A 20299-nucleotide genomic window follows, 5' to 3' on the forward strand; every position below is an offset into this window, starting at 1 on the left:
TACAAAGTAGGGTGAATATTAGGAAGTGATGGGAGACAAATCTGTAAAGATCAAAAACAGATCCCAAACAGTCTTGACACCCTTCTAAAGAGTTTGATCTTGTATCTGCAGATACAGAGCCACTGATTTACGTTGCATGGGACGTAAGATTTGCATTTTCCATATCGTAAGTAAGCTTGAGAGAGTTGGATATAACTTACACATAAAACTATGAGGGCTTGCAATGGCACAGAAATGGAAAGGCGCATAATTGCCCTGACACTGTATTCATGGCGATACAACTTTTTAACAGGGCTCAGACCTCATCTCTTCCAGATTCCACTTTTATGTTGCCTCCTGAAGTTTCTATTGACAGACTGACAGCTACCTCACACTGATTATGATTAATCAAACTCATCTCTCTATAGCTCCTTAGCCTGCTTCTTAATCACTTGGTTGCTTAGTCTTAAAGATTTCAGTAATCTGAGAATTTCCTCGCTTAAAATTCAAAGTTAACCAATACTTTGGGGGGAGGGGATTGAATTCCAGGCCCTATCACTTGAGCCCGGCTCCAGTCAGCAGCTGGGCATACAGGCTGCACCATATGGTCTGGGCATACAGACCATAAAGGCCTGGTCTTTATCTTTTAATGAGCTGAACTCACCCTGAAGGATTTACTTTTTAATAGTAAACATTCATCTGGATTAGAGGAAATGTTCAAGTTAATCTATTTTCACCCTATTGCCTTTATAGACGTGTGTTTCCGCATGACTCAGCCAGCCACCATCACGGTGTCAGGCCTTCCAGACGCCCAGACCCATCCAGGTGCCGCTCGCTGCGGTGACCCACGCGTCCCCGTCTGTAGGTCCTGCCCGCGGGCGTCCTCCCTCCTCCGCGGGCGCCCGCTTGCCTCGCTCTGGACAGGCGCATGGCGGCCGACCGGGAAGGCTGCTGCTGCCGCTGCGATCGCCCGCCACCCCAGACGAGCCAGGCGGGGACGTCCACGCCGAGGGGCAGCTCTGAGGAGTCTCCTGGACCCCGACGCCGTAGTGCGGCCGCTGCGAGGGAGCCTGTCGTGACAAGGGGGAAGCCGTGGGCGGGGAGGGCACGGCTGACGAGGTCTCGGGCCTCAGCATCCTCCGAGTTTGCCGGGCATGCGGAAGTCTCCGGACGCCCCCTCGTGCAGCCAAGGCGGAAGCGGAACCACTGAAAAGGGCGGGAGGATGACGCGCAGGCGCATGGAGCGCATGGAGCGCATGGCGCCGGGGCCGGCCGCCTCCTCGGAACTTGCTGCTCATGGCTGTTCCGTCTCCCCGACATACACCTGAACCTAACTGGAGATTTGTATGGCACTTCTCAATGGGCAGGTATCCATCAGCCCGTCCATGACTCCCACGTAGCAGCCCCATTTTCCTCACAGTGATGAATGCAAACAGTACTTCAGCTTTTCTCACAGCCGAAGGTTGTGGTTTTCCCCCCTTTGGTACTGGGGATGGAACCCAGGACCTCACACGCAAGTACATTCCCATTTTCACCCCCCACCCCGTTCTTGTTTTTAAACAGATTGTGTAGCATTATGCACCTAGTCTGATCGTGAAGATCTTAAGATTGCAGAGGCTCTATTATCAGAAGCTAGCAGGCAATGGCTGCTTGGCATGAGAAAGCAGCCATTTCTCTGCTTGGCCAGAGAAAGATGGGTAAGATCCCCTGGGCAGGTCAATTATAGTTACCAACTCCCACTTCCTAATACTGTAATTGCGACTCACATAGCACAAACTCTAAGCTCAACTTTACAATAGTGACCTTTGGGAAAACTTTACATCTCTCTAGTATGGCAATATACTATCAATTCACTGGTGGCAGGATTGAGGAAATATTAAAAAATTCTCTGGGTATTGTTATAGACCACCAGAAAACATTCACACCAGTACTGAATTCCTGCAATAAATATTTCCTGTCAGCAACATATTGCCTAATTCACACCCACAATGACTGCAATTCTTATTCTTGTAGTTATTACACTGAGAACTCTAGTTTAACACTTTACATCAAAAACTCATTAGAAATTTACCTTACTTTTACGCAAACCATTAAAGGCCAAGAACAGTTGGGCTCTTTGAAGAAAATGTGTTCCGTGAAGTACAGTGCTTGCCAAGCATCATGGTGTAGCCTAGCTGAGCCTTACTAAGGTCTCAAAAAATTGTACCCAAAAAATTAGATAGCATTTGTTCCCCTCAATGCAGAGAAACTAATGCAGATACTTTAAAGTGAGAGGCCAATAGAAGGGGACCAGGAACTAGAGAAAAGGTTAGTTCAAGAATTAATTTAGAAGGTAACACACATGTACAAGAAAGCAATGCGAGTCAACTCCCTGCATAGTTGTCCTTATCTCAACTAGCAAAATCCCTTGATCCTTCCTATTATTGCTTATCCTCTCTCCAACAAAATTAGAGATAAGGGCACAATAGTTTCTGCCTGGTATTGAGGGGGTGGGGGGAGAGGGAGGGAGCAGGGTAGGTAAGGGAGGGACAGAGGGAGAAATGACCTAAACATTGTCTGCACATACAAGAAAACAAAATTGTACCTATTAACCACTTAATGTGCTTCCTTTTCAGTGCCCATCACTGCACAAAACTGTTTTCTCATTAGAAGGAAACAATCCCTTGTGCAATTCTGACTCAAAAACAAGTACAGCTGATGAAACCTATACATATATACAAGGAAATGTCACAATGAAACTCCCTGGTATAGCTATCTTATAACAGAAATGCCTTTTCTTTTCAAAAGCTTTGAACAGGAAGGTAAAACAGGTCCTGTCTGGCAGATGTTACCAGTGTGTGCGTAAGCGGGGGAGTGGCGATACAAGAAGAGGGCGTATGTACTGCAAATATTGTGTAGTAACGTGTGAAAATGGAAAAAGACATGTCAAAACTATTCCAGGATTGAAGGGAAGGGGAGATAGAGAATGGAGGGAGTGTTTAACTACAATATATTTTAAAAACTTTTGTAAATGTCACAATGGATCTACAGTACAATAAAAAAACAAAACAAAAAAACTAGAAGTTTTTGAGGTCCAAATTACAAACCTATTTCAGTGTGGTGAGTTGCCATTTACTTTTCACCAGCCCAACCTGACCAAATTCAAACTTTCCAAATTTCAACAGCCACTTATTTGTGTATCTTTTAATTCATGTGAGGTTTATCCACTTCTATTAACATTATCACTGACACAAACCAATTTACAGTTAACTATTGTTAAACACAGAAAGAGAGAAAAGTAGAACTGAGGTTAAGTTTGTTGCTATGGAGACAACAGATCTTATTAGTGTGTGTGTACACATATACACATTCACAGAAAAGAAGCTACTCAGAACAGCATTTCAGAAGAACTAAAACTGAAAATACAATACAGGTCCTTTATTTTACAGTATATATAATTATAATTTATTAATTTAACATAATATACAAAATATTAACAGTGGTCACTTTTAGAATTGATAAGCACTTGAAATACAGAAATGTTGCAAGGTGGTTCTGTTGTGTAATGGATACAGCACTGGACTTCTAGTAACAGAAATGTTCAACTGCCAAAGTGCACTAAGATCTTTTCCATCAATGAAACTAGCTCACTAGTTCAGGTTGAACATTCACTCTCTGAAGCACTTCTTCAGGCATGCAAAAGACAGGACTAACAGGTTTAATCTGTTCTTCTCCCAAAAGTGACAATCCGGCAATACCAAATAATGTATGAAAAGGGTCCACCTATTAAAAAAAAACCAGACCATTACAAAATAAAAGCCTCTTTAAAAAAGAAAAACAACCCTATTCACAGATACTTATAATATTGAAGTTAAATCGCAAAAGATTATTTTTTATCGCTTTCAAAGCCACACTCAGATCAGTCACTGGATGGACCATTCTACATTCGAAAATACCTAAGAACCATGCAAGTAATCCAACACTGAAAAAACTAAGTTTAAAAGTGTCTGAAATATACTTGCCATATCTCCTGGCCTGTCTGCAAAGCCACCAGTTTCTTCATCTTGACATGCTAAGATGAAACTACGAAGTTTCTCTCTATCAATCCAATGAAGTCTTCCAATTATCTTCAGGGAAGCCAGAACCCACCATGAATAGCATACATCTGGTAACTGGAAGAGAAAGTCAAGAAAGTTTTATTCTTTTATTTCCTTAGTTGAGGAATAATTTCAATAACCTTAATCATGCTCAAACAGAAGAAAATAAAATCAAGGGATTTACTGTTTGAAATGCTTGTTCAGAATATTCAGTGGGGTTGTACAAGGTGGTAGAATTCTAGTTCTCAGGAGATAGTCATGAGGATGGAGAGCTTAAGGACAGCTTAGAATTCAAGAATATATCAAAACAAAACCCCAAACAAAACATCTACAAGCGAGTGTTGTAATGAGAAGACCAACCATCCATCTGCCTTTTTTAATGCCCAATTCAGCCCCTTAATCAAGAGGCTAGTAGTATAGGCTCATGAAATCTATGGTGATGTTCCATTTTCCAAGGTGGAGCACTTTGACCAACCACTGTCCATGTGAATACACACTTACCAAAAGATGGGGTCCTCAAATGTGGTTATGAGTTTATAAGAAATGCACATCCTACCCTGAATCATAATCTGCATTTTAATGAGCCCCGTGAAAGATTCATGAAGCACATTAAAGCTGCCCCAGATTGCTAAGTATAGGTTCTTAATGTTCCCAACGGCCACCCATTTTTCTATACATTGACAGTTTCTCAGCTCTTTAAAAATCAGACTATTGAAGATCCTATTTCCTTACAGAGCAAACAAAGTTTAGAAAGCTGCATCAGCTGGATGAAAGCACCACCAATGGCAATTCACAGGTCAGGGAAAGAGCAAGCTACAGCACTTGAGTCAAAGTTAAGACTACAATCTAATAGCCATTAGCTTTGATTTTGCTATGAAATACAAAAGGTAATGCACAGAAAGGTTTAGCAGTCACATCTGTGAGCTCTATAAGACAATGTTGCAAGACCACAGCATAGAATTAACTCTCCGAACATTTCCATAAACATTCATGTGTACTTTACACACATAGCTTGAAGAACTGTACATTTTTATTAGCCAATAGGTTGTACAAAGGGTTTCACTGAAATGAAGGTAATTTTATGCAAGGTTTCTACCTTGCACAACATGTCTGTTGTAACCCATCATGAGGTCAGAAATTAATTTTCCACTTTACAACATAATGTTAGCATCCAAAACTTTCAGATTTTGGACCAATTTGGATCCAGAGTAGACACTCAACCTATATTAACTAATAGGCTATGGCCTTTACAGATCTAATTTAACTAAGTACACGTGGAAGTAATAACCTTTCCTCCACACCAAATGGCAAAAGATGGGTTTTCCTAAAACCAAACCAAACCAAAAACCTCAATCCAAGCATGATGGTACACACCTGAAATCCCAACAGTAGGGAGGCTGAGGTAGGAGGATCACGAATTTGAGGCAGCTCTGCTTTAATCTGTCTCCAAATAAAACCAAAAGATCCAAATAACTTTGGTGTTTCATTTTCTTAAAATTCTCTTCAATTTGAGCATTTCAAGACAACAGGTTCTACTTCTGCCAAAGGCAGTCTTTTTATGATATCATTGAAAAATTGTAACAAAGGTAAAAAGCTCATAGTCAATTTACACGAGCAGTATTGAGATGTGAACACAAAGTAATGTTCGGCTAAACCTATATATAAAGCTAATACTGGAGAACACAGGTTATGAAACATTACCTTCTCTGGCCTTCCATTGAGTCCACCTGAGGGTAACTGTCTTTCACAAAGCCACCAGCCAAGTAAATCAGAATTTACTTGATGCAACTGACTAGTAATAGCCAGGAATCCTGTGCAACAATAGATCTAGAATTACAGACATAAAGTAAATGTGTATAATAGTTTCTTAATAGTAAACGTGATAAAATTTACTCTAATATTAAAACTCCATTTTGTATTTGAAATTTGTATAACTGGGATCCAATTCCTGGATAATTATTTCATCGCTATTTACATATACAGAGCACAAAGAAAGATGTGCTCACTCAGGATAGAATGAAAACGTATTTGTGATTAAGAGACTACTTGCTTGGGTAAGGGGTATCTACCGGTAACGGGAAGCAAATATAGCACAAAAACTATAAACATGATTTTCTTAAATAGCAAGTAATTCTTTAACTTCATTGGTATTTATGTAACAAGTAACTAAAATTACTATTAAAACATTTTATATTTTATATTTTATTACACTGGCTATATCTTCAAAATTGACACAAAATTTTAATCTGCAAAATTACCTGCCCAGCATGAGATTCAGAACCAGGTCTGCAACCAAATCCACCATCAAAGTTCATACAGGACAATACAAATTCAATTGCCTTTTCCACATTAATAGCATCAAGCTTCCCCTATAAACAGAAAGGGGGGAAAAAAACTATTAAATTTCAGAATAGTGGGCTGGGGGTATGGCTTAAGAGGTAGAATGCTTGCCTACCAAGCTCTAGACCTTGGGTTCAATTCCCACTATCACAATACAGATGATTAATCATTTCAAAACAATAATCAAAACTTACCAAGAGAGCCAAAGTTGCCACTGCACAGAAGGAGAATCTTGTATCTATTTCTCCTAAAAAAGGGATCAAACCAAGACATGTCTTACCAGAAACTTCTTATAACACAAACAGTGTAAACATCCTTACAATCACATTGAACTCCCAGTAATTTCACACTTAACTTTTACATTAGGTAGTCAGGAAGAAAGCTAAATCCAATGCCATCAAGAAAAAAACTGGGTTGGATGCTGATGGCTCACAACTGTAATCCTAACTACTTGAAAGACAGATCAGGAGACCAGTGGTTTCAAGGTCAGCCCATGCAATAGTTCATGAGACCTCATCTCCAAAATAACTAGAGCAAAGTGGACAGGAGGTGTGGCTCAAGTGGTAGAGCAACTACTTTGCCAGTGTGAAGCTGAGTTCAAACCCCAGTCCCACAAAAAAAAAAAAAATAGGAACTTAGACTGTTAAAACAACTTTCCTTAAGTTACTTATCTACATAAGGGCAAAAAGTAAAAGATTAGTCGACGTCTAATGATGCAAGTAAACTTACCCTATTTTGATTTTCACATCCCATGAAGCAGCTGGTCTCTCTGGTCTGCACTTTGTTCAGCCCTAAAGCAGAGATTATCTACATTTATCAAATAAAACCACTCCCTCCCTCCACTCAAATGTTCCATAATTTTGTTAAGTATTTTGGTCTCTTCCTTTCAAGCAAGTTTTTAACTTTTCAAAACCACCAAATATTTGGGGGAAAAAGTTTTACCTACCTTTATCTTTTTAGAGTGGGCCCCTCTGTTCCAGTGCTCCTGTATGCGGATATTACTACCACAGGGCATGCTGGAACTTCCATCAGACCATAACTCCAGTCAGACCAGCTGCTTAGTGGGATCTGAAAAGATGAAAATCTTAAAAAAATCTCCTTATAAATTGTTTATTACCAGGCCAGGATATTCTAATAGTTTGGGGTAGCATCAACCTTACCCCAAATATCTCCAGCAAAAGAACCATCTTCTTTCTGTAGACTTTGAACATATTCCACAATCTTATTTACATCAATAACATTAATACTATCATATAGAGTAAGGATCTGCAAGAAAGACAAACACATTTATAAACATTCTTCAAATTTATTCTACCACCCTTATCCTCAACTATGTTCCAGGTTGCTAAGCATGTTCTCCTGGGTATGTACAGTATAAAACTTGTTCAAATATGCAGGCAATCATTATTCAGTAAAACTATAGGCATTACCAATTATTGCGGCCTTTCCCTTTATCACAAGCATTTTCACATAAATTGTACCTTGGCACTTCAAGATTCTCAAACATACAACTTACAAACACAGAAATAATTTAAATCATCATGTGGATCTTCATTAAGAGCAATTAAACTGCAATGATTTTGAAAATTATATACTGAAGATAAATATTTTACCCTTCAAGGTCTCAGTGTAATTTGAAGAACTCACATCAACTGTGCATTCAGCTAATACATGCCATAACATCATTGACCTTGGAGGACAGATTCCATTTCAACAAAACTTTTTGACATAAGGTATAGATTTAGTTGCATGTTCCTGGCTCTCAGAAAAGATGAGCATGAAAATGCTGAATTTTAAACATTTACCTGGACAGCACTAAGAGTGTACAAAAGATGAGGATCATGTCCAATGCTGGCACTTATGCCACCACACTCGTGTTGACATGACTTGATAAATGTCAGTATTTCTTCTCTGTTCATGCGATCAAGCTGTCCCATGAGATCCATTACTGTCAGGCCCCAATAGATGCCACTCATTCTCAAATACTCAGACATACAGTATTCCTAAAATAACACAATCTTAGTTTGTCAGTTTGTTTCATGACAGGTTAGAGATTTAACACATAAAGCTAACTCAAACTGGATTTGGCATTTTAAACTAATTCATCTATGACTAACAGTTACAAGAGAGGTTTAGTCTCTATGAACTGCTAGACTTAAAGCTAAGTAAGAAAGCATCTATCATTTTTTTTATCAGTTAAGTTTGGGCAAATACTTGGCAGCATATAAGTCACACTTACTAGACATCCATTGTTTTCATATATGAACTGTACTATTAGCAAACCTAACTATATTTAGATAAAATTCATCTAAACATGAATAAAGATGGTGGCCAATCACATGAATTTGAGAAACAAACTTTTGAATCTGGTAGGTATCTTAGTTTGCTGCAAACTCAAATCTAGAGTTTAAAATGGGGCAGGTGAACAGTAGAGAAACTAGGAACAAATGAGGCTTCATCCACCCAAGATAGGAAAATACCACATCTCTGGTAAACACCCCATAAACTCTATTAAAATGTATTTAGGGGAGAGGGGAGGGGGCGGAGTGGGTGGTAAGGGAGGGAGTAGGGGCAGGGGGGAGAAATGACCCAAGCCTTGTATGCACATACGAATAATAAAACAATTAAAAAAAAATAAAAATAAGATGTATTTAACTGTAAGGTAGTGGAACCAAACCTAACACTCAACAAAAATTCAGTATATTCCCCAAGATGTTTGAATGGTACAGGAGGGAAATGTTTACTCTTAGTGGAGTTGTTTTATTACTTTTTGCTAAGATTGTCCACTTAAGGCAAAACCTTTTCAAGGTCTCAGCGTAATTCTAGAGCTAAAGTGTTATTACACATCAGCAGTAAATTCAGGTAATACATGCCAACACATCACTGACCTTGAAAGCGTTATCACAGCCAGAAAAATAGAAGCCTATTTTACACCTGGAAACCCTAACTTGTTTCTTTAGCAAGGCCTCTATGTACTAGTAAGAATCATGGTTAATTATGTCAACCCTCCAACCTCAGATTTGCAACAGCCCATCTTCAGTCCTTGCCATGGAGGAGGTGGATACCAAGAACTTCAGCACTGCCCTAAATGCTTATACCTGCCAGACTTCTTTAAAAAACAGATTTTTCAATGGAAAAATCATACATACATAATCATCTTTCTTGGAGCCATAGGATGCAATATAATCTGCATGTTTCTCCAGTAACAGGGTGTCAGGTGCATCTGATTTAATTATAACATCCTTCTGTGGTGTGCCCTTTCAAAATAAAAAAGCAGTGGTTTCATCAATGTTCCACCCCTTAGCAAAGATTAAGTATCTAGCTGGTGTGGTGCCACACATTTTTAATCCCAGCACTTGGGAGGATGAGACTGCAAAATGCCAAGCTTACCACAAGTGTGCCTCCCCCAAAAATTCAAGTATCTGACCAAACAGAACTTGAAGCATTAACACAGCATCTTAGTCAAGATTCAGGTACTTTTCGGGTCTCAGAGTAATTCTAGAGCTAAAGTAGTAATAATCAACTTTAGATTCAGAATACATGCCAGCTCATCATCGACCCAAAATTACCACTCGACGCTAATCTGTCAGTGAAGAAAAAAATAATCACTACAGGATATCAAAATTTATCATATTAGAACACGTGGCAGAAAGCATTAAGGTTTTGGATTTTTTTTAACTCTGGCTAGCCACAAATTTGCAATTTCTTGCGTATCCAAATACAGGTTCAAAAGATCTTTCAACGGCTCCCAAAAATAATTCTAGTCATCAAGTAAGCAATCTATTGATTAGCTCCTCTTCACTACTGTTAATACGAGTCTGCATTTGCAACACTTCCACAAGAGTTTCGACGAGGCGCTAGTTCCTGTTATCTACAAGGACTGCATTGTGGTCACTATAAAATAGGCCAGGACTATTCCAAGTAACGAATTTCCTTCCTAGACCATATGAAATTTACAAGGCCTCAAACGTGACTATTATTTTTAAAGGATTTCCTCTAGCCCAAAATTAGTACATATAAAGAAAAATTACCAAAATTACATATACGCGGAAGGAGGAAGTCACCAACCAGCTCAGGTTTTTACAGGGATTAAGTAATCGGGGAGCTCAATCCTAAAAGGCCCTCCTGATAGGAGGAAGCCTAGGTAAAATTAGAGGTGGCGATCGTGCCCGTGAGGGCTGCAAAAACGCTGAGTAACACTTCACTCTGGGCCCAGGAAACCCTGGAGCCTGGTATTAACGTAGCCGTACTCCAATACCTGGTGACAACTGCATGGGGACCACACGCTCAACACTACCTTCCCCTGTCGTTCTGACCCAACTAGACAGACAGCCCGAAGAAACTCAGCCGCACTCACCATGTCTGCGAACCAAAAGGGAGAACTCAGCCAGTTCCTGGGCAGATGTAGGAGCTTGCGCTTGCGCAGAAGCACGCCGCTAGGCCCCCCCTCCCCCTCCACGCCCCATTATAGCTGACCACACTGCTGCCTGAAGGACAGAGAGGACTAGGACCGCTTAGGACCCCAGCGGCCGATCATAGGTATCCTCTGTGCCTGCCAGTGAAGTGTTAGGAACCTGTGTTCTGCTCCCACAACCTTTCCAATGATCTAAAGCAGTTTTAAGTAACATTTAAATTTTTATTTGTATTTGAGTCTCTTTGTATTCGGAAGATCTGGGATGGCGGTTACTTAGTAGAATGCCTGCTGGAGTAGTAAATGTTGAATAAGTATTTTAGGGAGTGTTGATGAAGCATTGTCTTTCTCTTTCCGCTTCCTCCCACTTCTCCAGGAAGTGCTAACACAGTAGCTAAAATAATTAGAAATTACTTAAAAAAAAAACAAAACAGTTATGCCCTTTTACAGCGTTCTAGAAAATTCGGACTCGCTAGGTGTATTGCAGTTATATTCGTTCGTGAGTCTTTCACACTTATTTTTGAGCCCGTTAGAAAATACTAGCGCCCTGTGCACTTAGTTGGTTTAAGTTAGGATTTGGAGAAGGATTGCTGACAAACCAACCTGGGCTATCGATGTTGAGGCAGAATTAGTTAATTAAGACTCTGATGATGGGTTTCGTCCTGTAATTCTGATTTTCCCTTTTGCAGTTTGGTACTACTTTATTAAATGCACCTAGGTTTAAAATTACCTATTTTGGGTGAGTTGAGCATTTTCTCATTAGGCGGTGATTGTCTTCATCCTCCAAAATGCATTTTATCCAAAAATCTCTGCTTTTTGTTAAACATTAATGTGATTTCCCCAACCTTTTGGTTAGTAGTTACCGCTAAGGAATTTTTTTCCAATTTTTTCTGTGAAATTTTGTGTTCTTAGGTTTTACAGCGTGTCTTTTAAATAGAATCTCGCTGATTTTTTGGTGTACTTTTAACCATTAACTATTTATGTGTTGTGATTATTTATTTGGATTTGTTTCTGTATCTAATCTTTTCCTTTCTATTTATTTCATGTTTTCTATGCTTTTTTATTGTTTTGACATTTCCTGCGTTTAAAAAATGTTTTAATATGCTTCCTTGTTCAATTTTTTTTTCCTTTTCTTCTGGTTTAGAAGTAACAGTATAATTCTGTTATTTTAGACTACTTTGAAATTTAAGTTGCACACTTAAAAACATCTAAAGTTAAATTTACTAACTCTTCTTCGTAACTGTAAGACCCCTCCTTTTAACTTGTACTGTAGTATTTTTTAACTTCAAAAAAATTTTTATTATCATCTAAGGTAATTTTTCTACATGTTTATCAATTAACTTATTTTCTTTTGCATATCACACTATCCTTGTTGTAAACTCTTACTTGTGTTTATCTGAAAGTATCTTTATTTCACCCTAAATGGGTCTTTTTTTTTTTTTGAGAAGCAAAGACTTCGTTTTATTACAGTACAAAGGCCAGGATGGATGGGAAGGTGTAAATGTAGCAGGCAATTACTGCCCTGGTTAGCAGCGAATGCCCATTCCGATGGCCATGAATGTGCCAAACATGCCGCCACTCTGCATCATGGTTTTCCCAATGCCGCCCATCGGCTCCCCACACCGCATTCTGATCCTAAGACAGGAAAAGGTGCTGAAGAGCGCCCTGGCCGCCATGCCCACAACGCAGCCCATGACAAAACCCAATACCTGGGCTGAGACTGTCCAGCCCAACTAAACCCAAGACCTGGGCTGAGACTGTCCTTAGGGACCCAAGGCCACAGGCATCTCACTCTTGGCCTGGGCTGCTCAGTTTACCTAAATGGTTGTTAAGAGAATTTGGTGTGTTCACAATTCTAGGTTGGCAGTTGCTTTTTCCTCAATGCTTGAAAGATGTAGTTACTTTGTGAATAATTTCTCATCTCTTAGAAGCCGCTTCAAAGATCTTGGTGTTCTGTTTTGTGCACTTTCATGAAGCTGTCTTCAATTACGAATTTATTTTCCTTTTTCTGTCTGAAAATTGTCTAACATTTTACCTTCCAGTGCCACTTGTTGGGGTTAACAGTGAGGACAGCCATGCTAGGACCAGACCATCTTTCCCCTTGCAGATGGCTTACTAGATACTTCCCCACCCAACCCCAAAGACTGACAAAGGGTTAGTTATTAACCTTTATCTCCCCAGATGGGTGCCAAGGACAGTTGAGCAGACAGTAAACTAACCAACTTATCTTTCTTGGTTGCCCAGCAACCATATCCCTTAGTGACCTTCCTGGTACTTTTCCACTATCCTTCTATACCTAGCCCAAGCTGCTGTGTGGCAGTGGGCTCTATCTCTCTTGCTGGGGTCCCCCTCTGATGCACGGATGACACGCACAGGAATTTCAGGTGCTCAGGGTTCTTGAGCCTGCTCTGAGAATGAAAGCACAGACAGACTCTAACAGCAGAGATCGGAAAGATTTTATTTGTAGAGAAGAGAAGAGAAAGACTGCATATTGGAGAATGCAAGGGGACCCAGAAACCTGTGATCCCATGGGTCAGGGTGGAGAGTGGGTTTTATAGCCTTTTTGCATTGCCTGATGTTGGAGATGCCTTTCAGATGCAAACGGGCGTTCCCTAGGGAGCAGAGGTATCTCCTTGACCACTTATCACCTTTTGGGACCTCCTGCAGTCTGCCCTTCAGTCCTTCACCTCCACAGGGCTCCTGCCAGAACAATAAACCCTATGCTGGTGTCTGAGCTGTCACTCTGCCTCATCCATGCCTCTTATTTTCTAACATCACTCTTAAACCGAGCTAAGGTCAATTCCTGACCTGGAACCCAGGTCCTCCCAGCCAACATTTCTCTACATGTGGCAAGGAGTCCTTGGATCCAAGAGGATGTGGGTCCCCAGTCACCCTCCCCACCTCCACACCATTTTCAGGACACCATGAATCTACTCTGGATTTCCCTGCCCTAATGGTCCCTTGACTCACTTCTGAATTTTACCCAGGTTCTTTCTCTGAACTATTTTCTTAAAGGAAAGATCAATCATATGCTCGATATGTGCCACATATCCCAAGGGGTGGCTAAGACCCTGCTTTAAGTGGGACATGGAGAGGTTTTGGATGTGAGTCTGGAATATCCACATGCATGGGTACAAGGCCCATCATGATGCAGAAGCAAGGAATGGGCCAAGAGACATCTCTTTTTACTCTACAGTTCTCTAACACAGGATTCTAAGACCAGGCAGTCTAAATTTGAACCTGGCTTTCTGGAATGCCATGGAAGTATAATTATAAAAGTTGAAGGACAGAACATAGTTTAAGAGTTTATTAGCTTATTTTTAGCTTTTAGTTGTTAAATGTTAACACATGATATGTAGGCCTCCATTTGTGCTCTTATTCTAGGCCCTACAAATTTAAGTGCTGGGACTTCAGTGAACATTTTAGACTTTCTATTCCATCCTTCTTATTGCTTAACCTCTTAATTTCCCATCTTTTTTGGTCTTTCTGTGATGCACTGAGTAATTTCTTAAAATCTATACTCCACTGTCCTTTTGCTATTCAAAAAAGTCCATGAGCTAGCAGCATCAATATCACCCTGGATTCTATGAAAGCCTAGGTGAGATGACTCACAATTGTTATCCCAGCCACTTAGGAGGCAAAGATCAGGAGAACTGAGATTTGAGGCCAGCCTGGGCAAAAACTGAAGGAGACCCTATCTCAACAAATATACCGGGTATGGTGGCATGTGCCTGTCATCCCAGCTATGAGGACACCCCAGGTAGGGAGATCTTGGTCTGAGGCCTGTAAGATAACTAAAAATAACTACCTGAAAAATAACTAAAAGTAATAAAAAAGGGCTAGTGGTGTGGCTCAAGTTGGTAGAGTGGTTGTCTAGCAAGTATGAGTGCCTGAGTTCAAACTCCAGCACCAAAGGAAAAAAAAACATCTTTTTGGGGAAAAAAAACATTTAATAAATGAAGTTGTATCCTTTGTGAATTATAAAAAAGCGGCTGGAGGTTAGCTATTTTTCAAAAAAGGAAACGCCTTGAGATAGCTTAAACTGGTTGCTAGGAATGGGTTTTAATAGCTTATTGCTTCCCTCCTTGACTAATGAGTTAAATACAAAAAATATAATTTTTTGAGATGGGGAGAGGTCTCACTGTTTTGCCCAGGCTGGTTTCAAACTAATGAGGTCCAGTGAACCTTGTACCTTGGCCTCTAGAGCAGCTGGAACTATAGGCATGCACCACCATGCCCAGCTAAATAAAATTCACAATATATTTATTTTATTTGTATGTGCATCATGATTTTATCATTTTGAAAATTATACTTAACGGTTTTGGAGGACAACTAGTTAGATACCCTAAGTGGATTCACTAGGTAGAGCCAAATGAACTACATTGCTTGTGAAGAGCACTTCTGGATCTACTTACACTGAGGTCTGTCTTTTCTTGGTTCTCAGGATGACCCTCGAATGGCAAGGACCTTAACTTTTTTTTTTACTCTATTTGTGTAGGTTTTCCACTATACTGATTTTGGGGTTTGTTTTGGATTTATTTGTTTCTGGTTCAGGCATGGCCCATAAATTAATCCTCATTGAGAGCAGCAGAGATTGAGACTTTGAGTTTGTGGCCCATTTTAATATCTCTGTCAATTACAGAAAGCAGTTCTGTCTTTGATGTGAGATGACAGAAGATCTGCTGTTTTCATCTTTGTATATTCATAAGTCTTAATAATATTTCTCAGAGTAAGGCTCTCTGTTTTGATTGGTTTATAGAGGTAAATAAGCACTTCTATTTTTAAAAGTTCCCAAATTAGCAGACAGTTTTAAAAATTAACTTTTAAATGAGGTGTAGTTCTGCCTGCCAGTAATCCTAGCTCCCTGGAGGCTGAGGCAGGATGATCACAAGTTCAAAACCAGCTTGGGCTATGTATTAAGACCCTATCTCAAAACAGTTCTAATCCTGTTTCCAACCTGGAAGAGGACCCTTACTAGTACCCAACCATGCTGACACCCTGATCTTGGAATTCCAGCTTCCAAAACTCAGAAATAAATTTGTATTATTGATAAACCATCTAGTTTACAGTATTTTGTATATAGCAGCTCAAGCTGAGTAAAACATATACTGCTATAAAATCATGGGAATACCTGAATTTGTAGCCATGTTGGACACTATAGGTAGCCTGGGGGCCCAAGACTTGTGGCTGGCCTCTGCAGTAAGGATAGTCTTGTGGAAATAAGCCTAACTCTAGGTTGTATCAAAAATGAACTGAAATGTAAGATACATAGTTGATATCAAAAAATTAGAAGTAATGTCAAAATGTTCCCATTTAGTAGCACAGTCTTTGATATTTTGAATTACAAAAAAACATTAAATTCACAAATTGTGGTTCTTACAATATTTCATATTTATATTTTCTGAAGTCTTTAACTTTATGCAGTTCAAAAATAACATGATTTACTTTTCATCGTGGTAAATAAATGAAATATATACTGTTACATGAAGTAATAAGACTTCCTGAAAAGAATGCAGAAAGATACACTATTCAGCACTGAACAATTTTGAGTTCCTTTTCAAAATGCACGCACATGAAATGAGATTGTATACCATAGACCAAAGGCTACCTAGAACAACTGGATCATATAAAAATAATTTAAGACAAACTTTATTCACATATTTTAAATAAGGCAAATTAAATGTGAGCTCAGTATTAACAAGATTTTCAAGAAATACACTGGGCTTTTTATGGGAAAATATGAATATCAAAAATGTTAGTACTACTGTGCAAAACTAAAATCAAATGCATTCAAAATTATAAACTACTATAGTGCAGTAATACCATTAAGTCTACAAAGTCAATGGCAAGTTGTTTGATGGTATCCAAATCTTACAATATTTTCTCAATGTAAGTTTGGGAATATTCCCCTTTTGTCACTGGAAAAATTTGAAATTTTAAGGTGTTTCTGAAAGTGTGGTTAATTTTAAAAGATCAAAAAGACAAATGTATTCTTCTAGGTTAGTACAAATACTGATACTAAGGACAACACATAATTTTAATGAAACCACATCTATTTGAAAAAAGGGAAATCAGAGTAAAACAGAAGTACAAACTACTGTTAAAATCAATTGCACAGTTATACTAGAGTATTTAGTATTTTCACTGAAAAAATGTTAAAGCCCTATCTCTCTTTTAAAGCATAGTTAGTAGGTTAAAAAAACAGTGGCCTGTACTGTACTTATTCAATGTTCAATCATGTTTCTATAGCAATCCGTTTTACTTTTGATACTTGCTAATGTGTTCACGGGCTATAATGAGCCTTTGAATTTGTGAAGTGCCTTCATAAATCTGCAAGAAAAAAATAAAGGTAGGTTAAATATTTTCAGTACATAAATACCTTGGCTTATTTAGTATTTTGAACAGTATTAGCTTTATTGCACTACCAAACAATATATAGGACCTGTAGCCTTTGGAGAGTATGAAATCAGTTTTGTGAAGCCTCTAAAATAGTTTAATTATAAAAAGTCATTTCACAAAAATTTGGAGACAGTACTCAAAACATCAAAGAAAATACTTACATTTCAAAAAGTTTAGGAGAGCTAAAGTTTGATGTTGCCAAAATATTTATCCAACTTTTCTGAACTGTTCTTATCTACTTGTCACCTTCAGTCATTTTCTACTCATACTATTAAACCTGATTTTTTCTTCTGCTACTTAGGAACAGAATTGTTAAATAAATAAAGATACCATCATGTGAGGTTCAAATCATTTCCTTCAAGCAGATTTATCAGCAGATTTCTATCACAAAAGTTGCCTTCTGCCTGATCATCCTAATACTTAAATGTATCAGGGCAGAGCTTCACTGTGTAAGTATTTTATTTCCCACATGACTTAGTGTCTTTGCACTAAAGGCTCGAAATGTAAAAACTTCATCTGGATCTGTTTGAAACTGTTTAGCCAATGAAAAGCACAGATAGACAGATAGACAGACAGATAGATAGAATCCATCTCTCTCTTCATATATATATATTTTCCTTTGCAGTACTGGGGTTTGAACTTAGGGCTCATGCTTGCTAGACAGGTGTTTTATCACTTGAGCCACTCCACCAGCCCAATCATAATTTTTTTTTTAATAACAATGTTAGAAGGATTTCTCTTTGGTCACTTACATATGCCTAGTAGACAGTCCTCACTTCCTTTTGAAACTTCTAATCTTAGTTATTTGTCAGTTTATTTTCTCAAGTGGCACAGATAAGCCAAACAGTTGATAATAACAGTAATAATTATAACAACTATAAGCTCTAGGAGGTAGAGACTATCATCCACTACACCTGTGCCTCTGGAGAGGCACGAATTCTGGATCTCAGTTTTTTCATGTGTAAGTGGGAACACTGAGTTACATCTAACATTCTCATACTAGCATTATGATTCCACCTCAAGATTTCAAATGACTGGATTTGTCACATAATTTGCTGGCAGGGTAGGGAGCAAGGAAAGGATAGCAAAGGGCATAGGTTATAATTAAGTCACATACAAAGAACATGGACATTTGTATCTTATTTACTAAATTACTCCTAAGTTTTTCTAACCACCAATTTCACTTAGAAGTCATATATCAACATGTTGCATCTGTGTATGAAGATAATAAAACAAAATGTACTGTAAGCTTTGAACAAAAGGGGATCAGGGAGATAAAGCATAAGTAATAGAGGGGGTTAATCTGATTAAAACATAATATACACAGGTCTGAAAATTCCCTGGAACAATCAATATACACTTAAAAAATTAAGGACAGGAAAGTAGAACAGGTCCTTTCCAGGGGTGAGTACTAGGAGAGGGAGGGAAAAAGGAGAGGGTCAAGGAAGGTGAATATGGTGGGTGTGTTTTATAGTCATGCATGAAAACAGAACAATGAAATCTGTTGAAATTGTTCTATGAAAGGGTAAGGGGTGATGAGGGAGAATGACAGACGGGATGAACCTAATTAAGATATTTTGCAAGCACATTATGTAAATCCCACAATGTATCTTCCCTATACAACTATTATATGCTAATAAAAATGTGTAAAAGTCATATATCATTATCTCATCATGTTGGCTTTTAAATTCTGTGATTTCAAGTAATTCTAGGATTGTTAGGCAAAATTCAAAACAAAGTGATTTTAAATGTCATGTATACTATTCAGAGAGCAAAATGTAAATTACAATTGGCTTAATTGGTTAAAACTCAAGGCTGACCCAGATATATTATACATGTCTGTACCATTTACCTTGTTAGCCTATTCCCTCTTAAGACCTATACTTAAACAAAATAACTTTCTTTGTTTGCTGAATGGCTCATAAAATGACTCAGCCATTTTTTGGTAGTCATTTCTTACTACTAGTGGCATAAAGTCCCTAAATAACCATTAATCTACTGTCATTTATATTCTGTCTCCTAAGAAACAACAAAAGTAATGTTTAACCTTACCTGAAAGATCTTGGCATCCCTCATTAGTTTTTCTACAGGATATTCTGTATTAAATCCATTGCCTCCAAACATCTGCACAGCATCAGAGGCTAATTGATTTGCAATATCTCCAGCAAATGCCTTTGCAATAGAGGCATAATAGGTATTCCGACGACCAGCATCAACCTCCCAAGCTGCTCTTTGGTAACTTAATCTAGCTAGTTCAACTTTCATTGCCATTTCTGCCAGTAAAAATGATAGTCCTTGGTGCTAAAATTTAAAAGAAAACAGTTTAAGGCCAGCTATTGACAAAACTTTAAAGTTTTTCTCCAGGAAGCACTGTGTTTTCTTTTTGTTTTGAACTAATTTTAGACTTGCAGCTTCCGCTAAGTGTTAACATATCACACAGCCACAACACAATGATCAAGACAGGACATTTGCATTGGTACTTATTACCAACTAAACTGCAGACCTGACTTAAAGTTGGCCAAGTCTTCCACTGATATCATATATCTGTTTCAGGATCACATGATGAATTTAGGGTATTCCTCTGGTCCTATTTTTGAGATCGGGTCTCCCAGCCTTGACCTCTCAATCTTCTTGCATGAACCTCTCCAGTGCTGGAATTACAGGCATTTACCACCATGTCTGGTTTGAGTTTACTGCTTCATAGACTCTCCCAGACTGTTGTAATTTCTCAGTCTTTCATGACTTTTCCCTTCAGAAGAATATTGAATTATTGTATTGATAGAACATTTCTCAGTTTGGGTTTGGGTTTATCTAAAGTTTTTTCATGATTAGATGAGGTTATGTATTTGGTGCACAAATTCTGCAAAAATTTTAAGTGCTAGAACTTTCTAAAGAAAATTGCTACAGACAAAAATAGCAGCAATGTGTCAGATAACAGATACAATGCTTTTTATCCTCTAGAAGTTCAAGTTCTTTATCCTTATCCAAGGAAAAGACATAAAGCAAATATTTGCAAGAAGAGATGCTTCATGTGCCATATAGTCAAGACGTAAATACATGTTTATCATATATTTTATATGAAATTTTCAAGTAT

At 38.5% G+C, this 20299-nt stretch overlaps 3 protein-coding genes and 3 non-coding genes across 8 annotated transcripts in view; all 6 read right to left on the bottom strand.

The window, feature by feature from the left end:
- The window catches only part of Msh4 (mutS homolog 4), a 98676-nt gene extending 95452 nt beyond the window's left edge, over window positions 1-3224 (bottom strand). Inside the window, exon 1 of the mRNA XM_074079741.1 lies at window positions 890-3224. Coding sequence (XP_073935842.1) covers window positions 890-1508 — 619 coding nt within the window. The 5' untranslated portion in view covers window positions 1509-3224. The remainder of the gene's footprint in view (window positions 1-889) is intronic.
- Window positions 3225-3375: 151 nt separating this feature from the next.
- Window positions 3376-10826, bottom strand: Rabggtb (Rab geranylgeranyltransferase subunit beta). Of its 2 annotated transcripts, none has more exons than XM_020165891.2 (9): window positions 10753-10826; window positions 9545-9652; window positions 8201-8398; window positions 7556-7661; window positions 6590-6642; window positions 6314-6424; window positions 5757-5882; window positions 3981-4130; window positions 3376-3741 (listed from the first exon to the last, which is right to left on the bottom strand). In XM_020165891.2, the coding sequence occupies exons 1-9, from the start codon at window positions 10753-10755 to the stop codon at window positions 3601-3603; spliced, it is 996 nt and encodes a 331-aa protein (XP_020021480.2). In that variant the 5' UTR covers window positions 10756-10826; the 3' UTR covers window positions 3376-3600. The 2 variants fall into 2 exon arrangements, with proteins under 2 accessions (XP_020021480.2, XP_073935843.1); XM_074079742.1 differs by lacking the exon at window positions 10753-10826 and adding an exon at window positions 9786-10639.
- Window positions 8014-8086, bottom strand: LOC141425303 (small nucleolar RNA SNORD45). The gene has a single exon (XR_012450373.1). It is a non-coding gene; the product is annotated as a small nucleolar RNA SNORD45 (small nucleolar RNA).
- Window positions 9201-9284, bottom strand: LOC141425301 (small nucleolar RNA SNORD45). The gene has a single exon (XR_012450371.1). It is a non-coding gene; the product is annotated as a small nucleolar RNA SNORD45 (small nucleolar RNA).
- LOC141425302 (small nucleolar RNA SNORD45) lies at window positions 9877-9955 on the bottom strand. The gene has a single exon (XR_012450372.1). It is a non-coding gene; the product is annotated as a small nucleolar RNA SNORD45 (small nucleolar RNA).
- Window positions 10827-16439: 5613 nt separating the features above from the next.
- The window catches only part of Acadm (acyl-CoA dehydrogenase medium chain), a 28152-nt gene continuing 24292 nt past the window's right edge, over window positions 16440-20299 (bottom strand). Inside the window, exons 11-12 of one of the 2 annotated variants that reach the window (XM_020165925.2) lie at window positions 19258-19506; window positions 16440-17136 (exon numbers count right to left, since the gene is read on the bottom strand). In XM_020165925.2, the coding sequence (XP_020021514.1) occupies window positions 17065-17136; window positions 19258-19506 (321 nt within the window). In that variant the 3' untranslated portion in view covers window positions 16440-17064. The remainder of the gene's footprint in view (window positions 17137-19257; window positions 19507-20299) is intronic. The other variant, XM_074079743.1, reaches the window with a different exon arrangement.

The sequence above is a fragment of the Castor canadensis genome, chromosome 7, assembly GCF_047511655.1.
Source record: "Castor canadensis chromosome 7, mCasCan1.hap1v2, whole genome shotgun sequence".
Classification (NCBI taxonomy): Eukaryota; Metazoa; Chordata; class Mammalia; order Rodentia; family Castoridae; genus Castor; species Castor canadensis.

Coding starts and splice junctions, on each gene's coding strand:
- Rabggtb (XM_020165891.2), bottom strand. Junction 8,399..9,544: donor GCTCCAAGAAAGATGATTAT/GTATGTATGATT, acceptor GTGTTATTTTAG/GAATACTGTATGTCTGAGTA. Junction 7,662..8,200: donor ACACTCTTAGTGCTGTCCAG/GTAAATGTTTAA, acceptor TCTTTCTTGCAG/ATCCTTACTCTATATGATAG.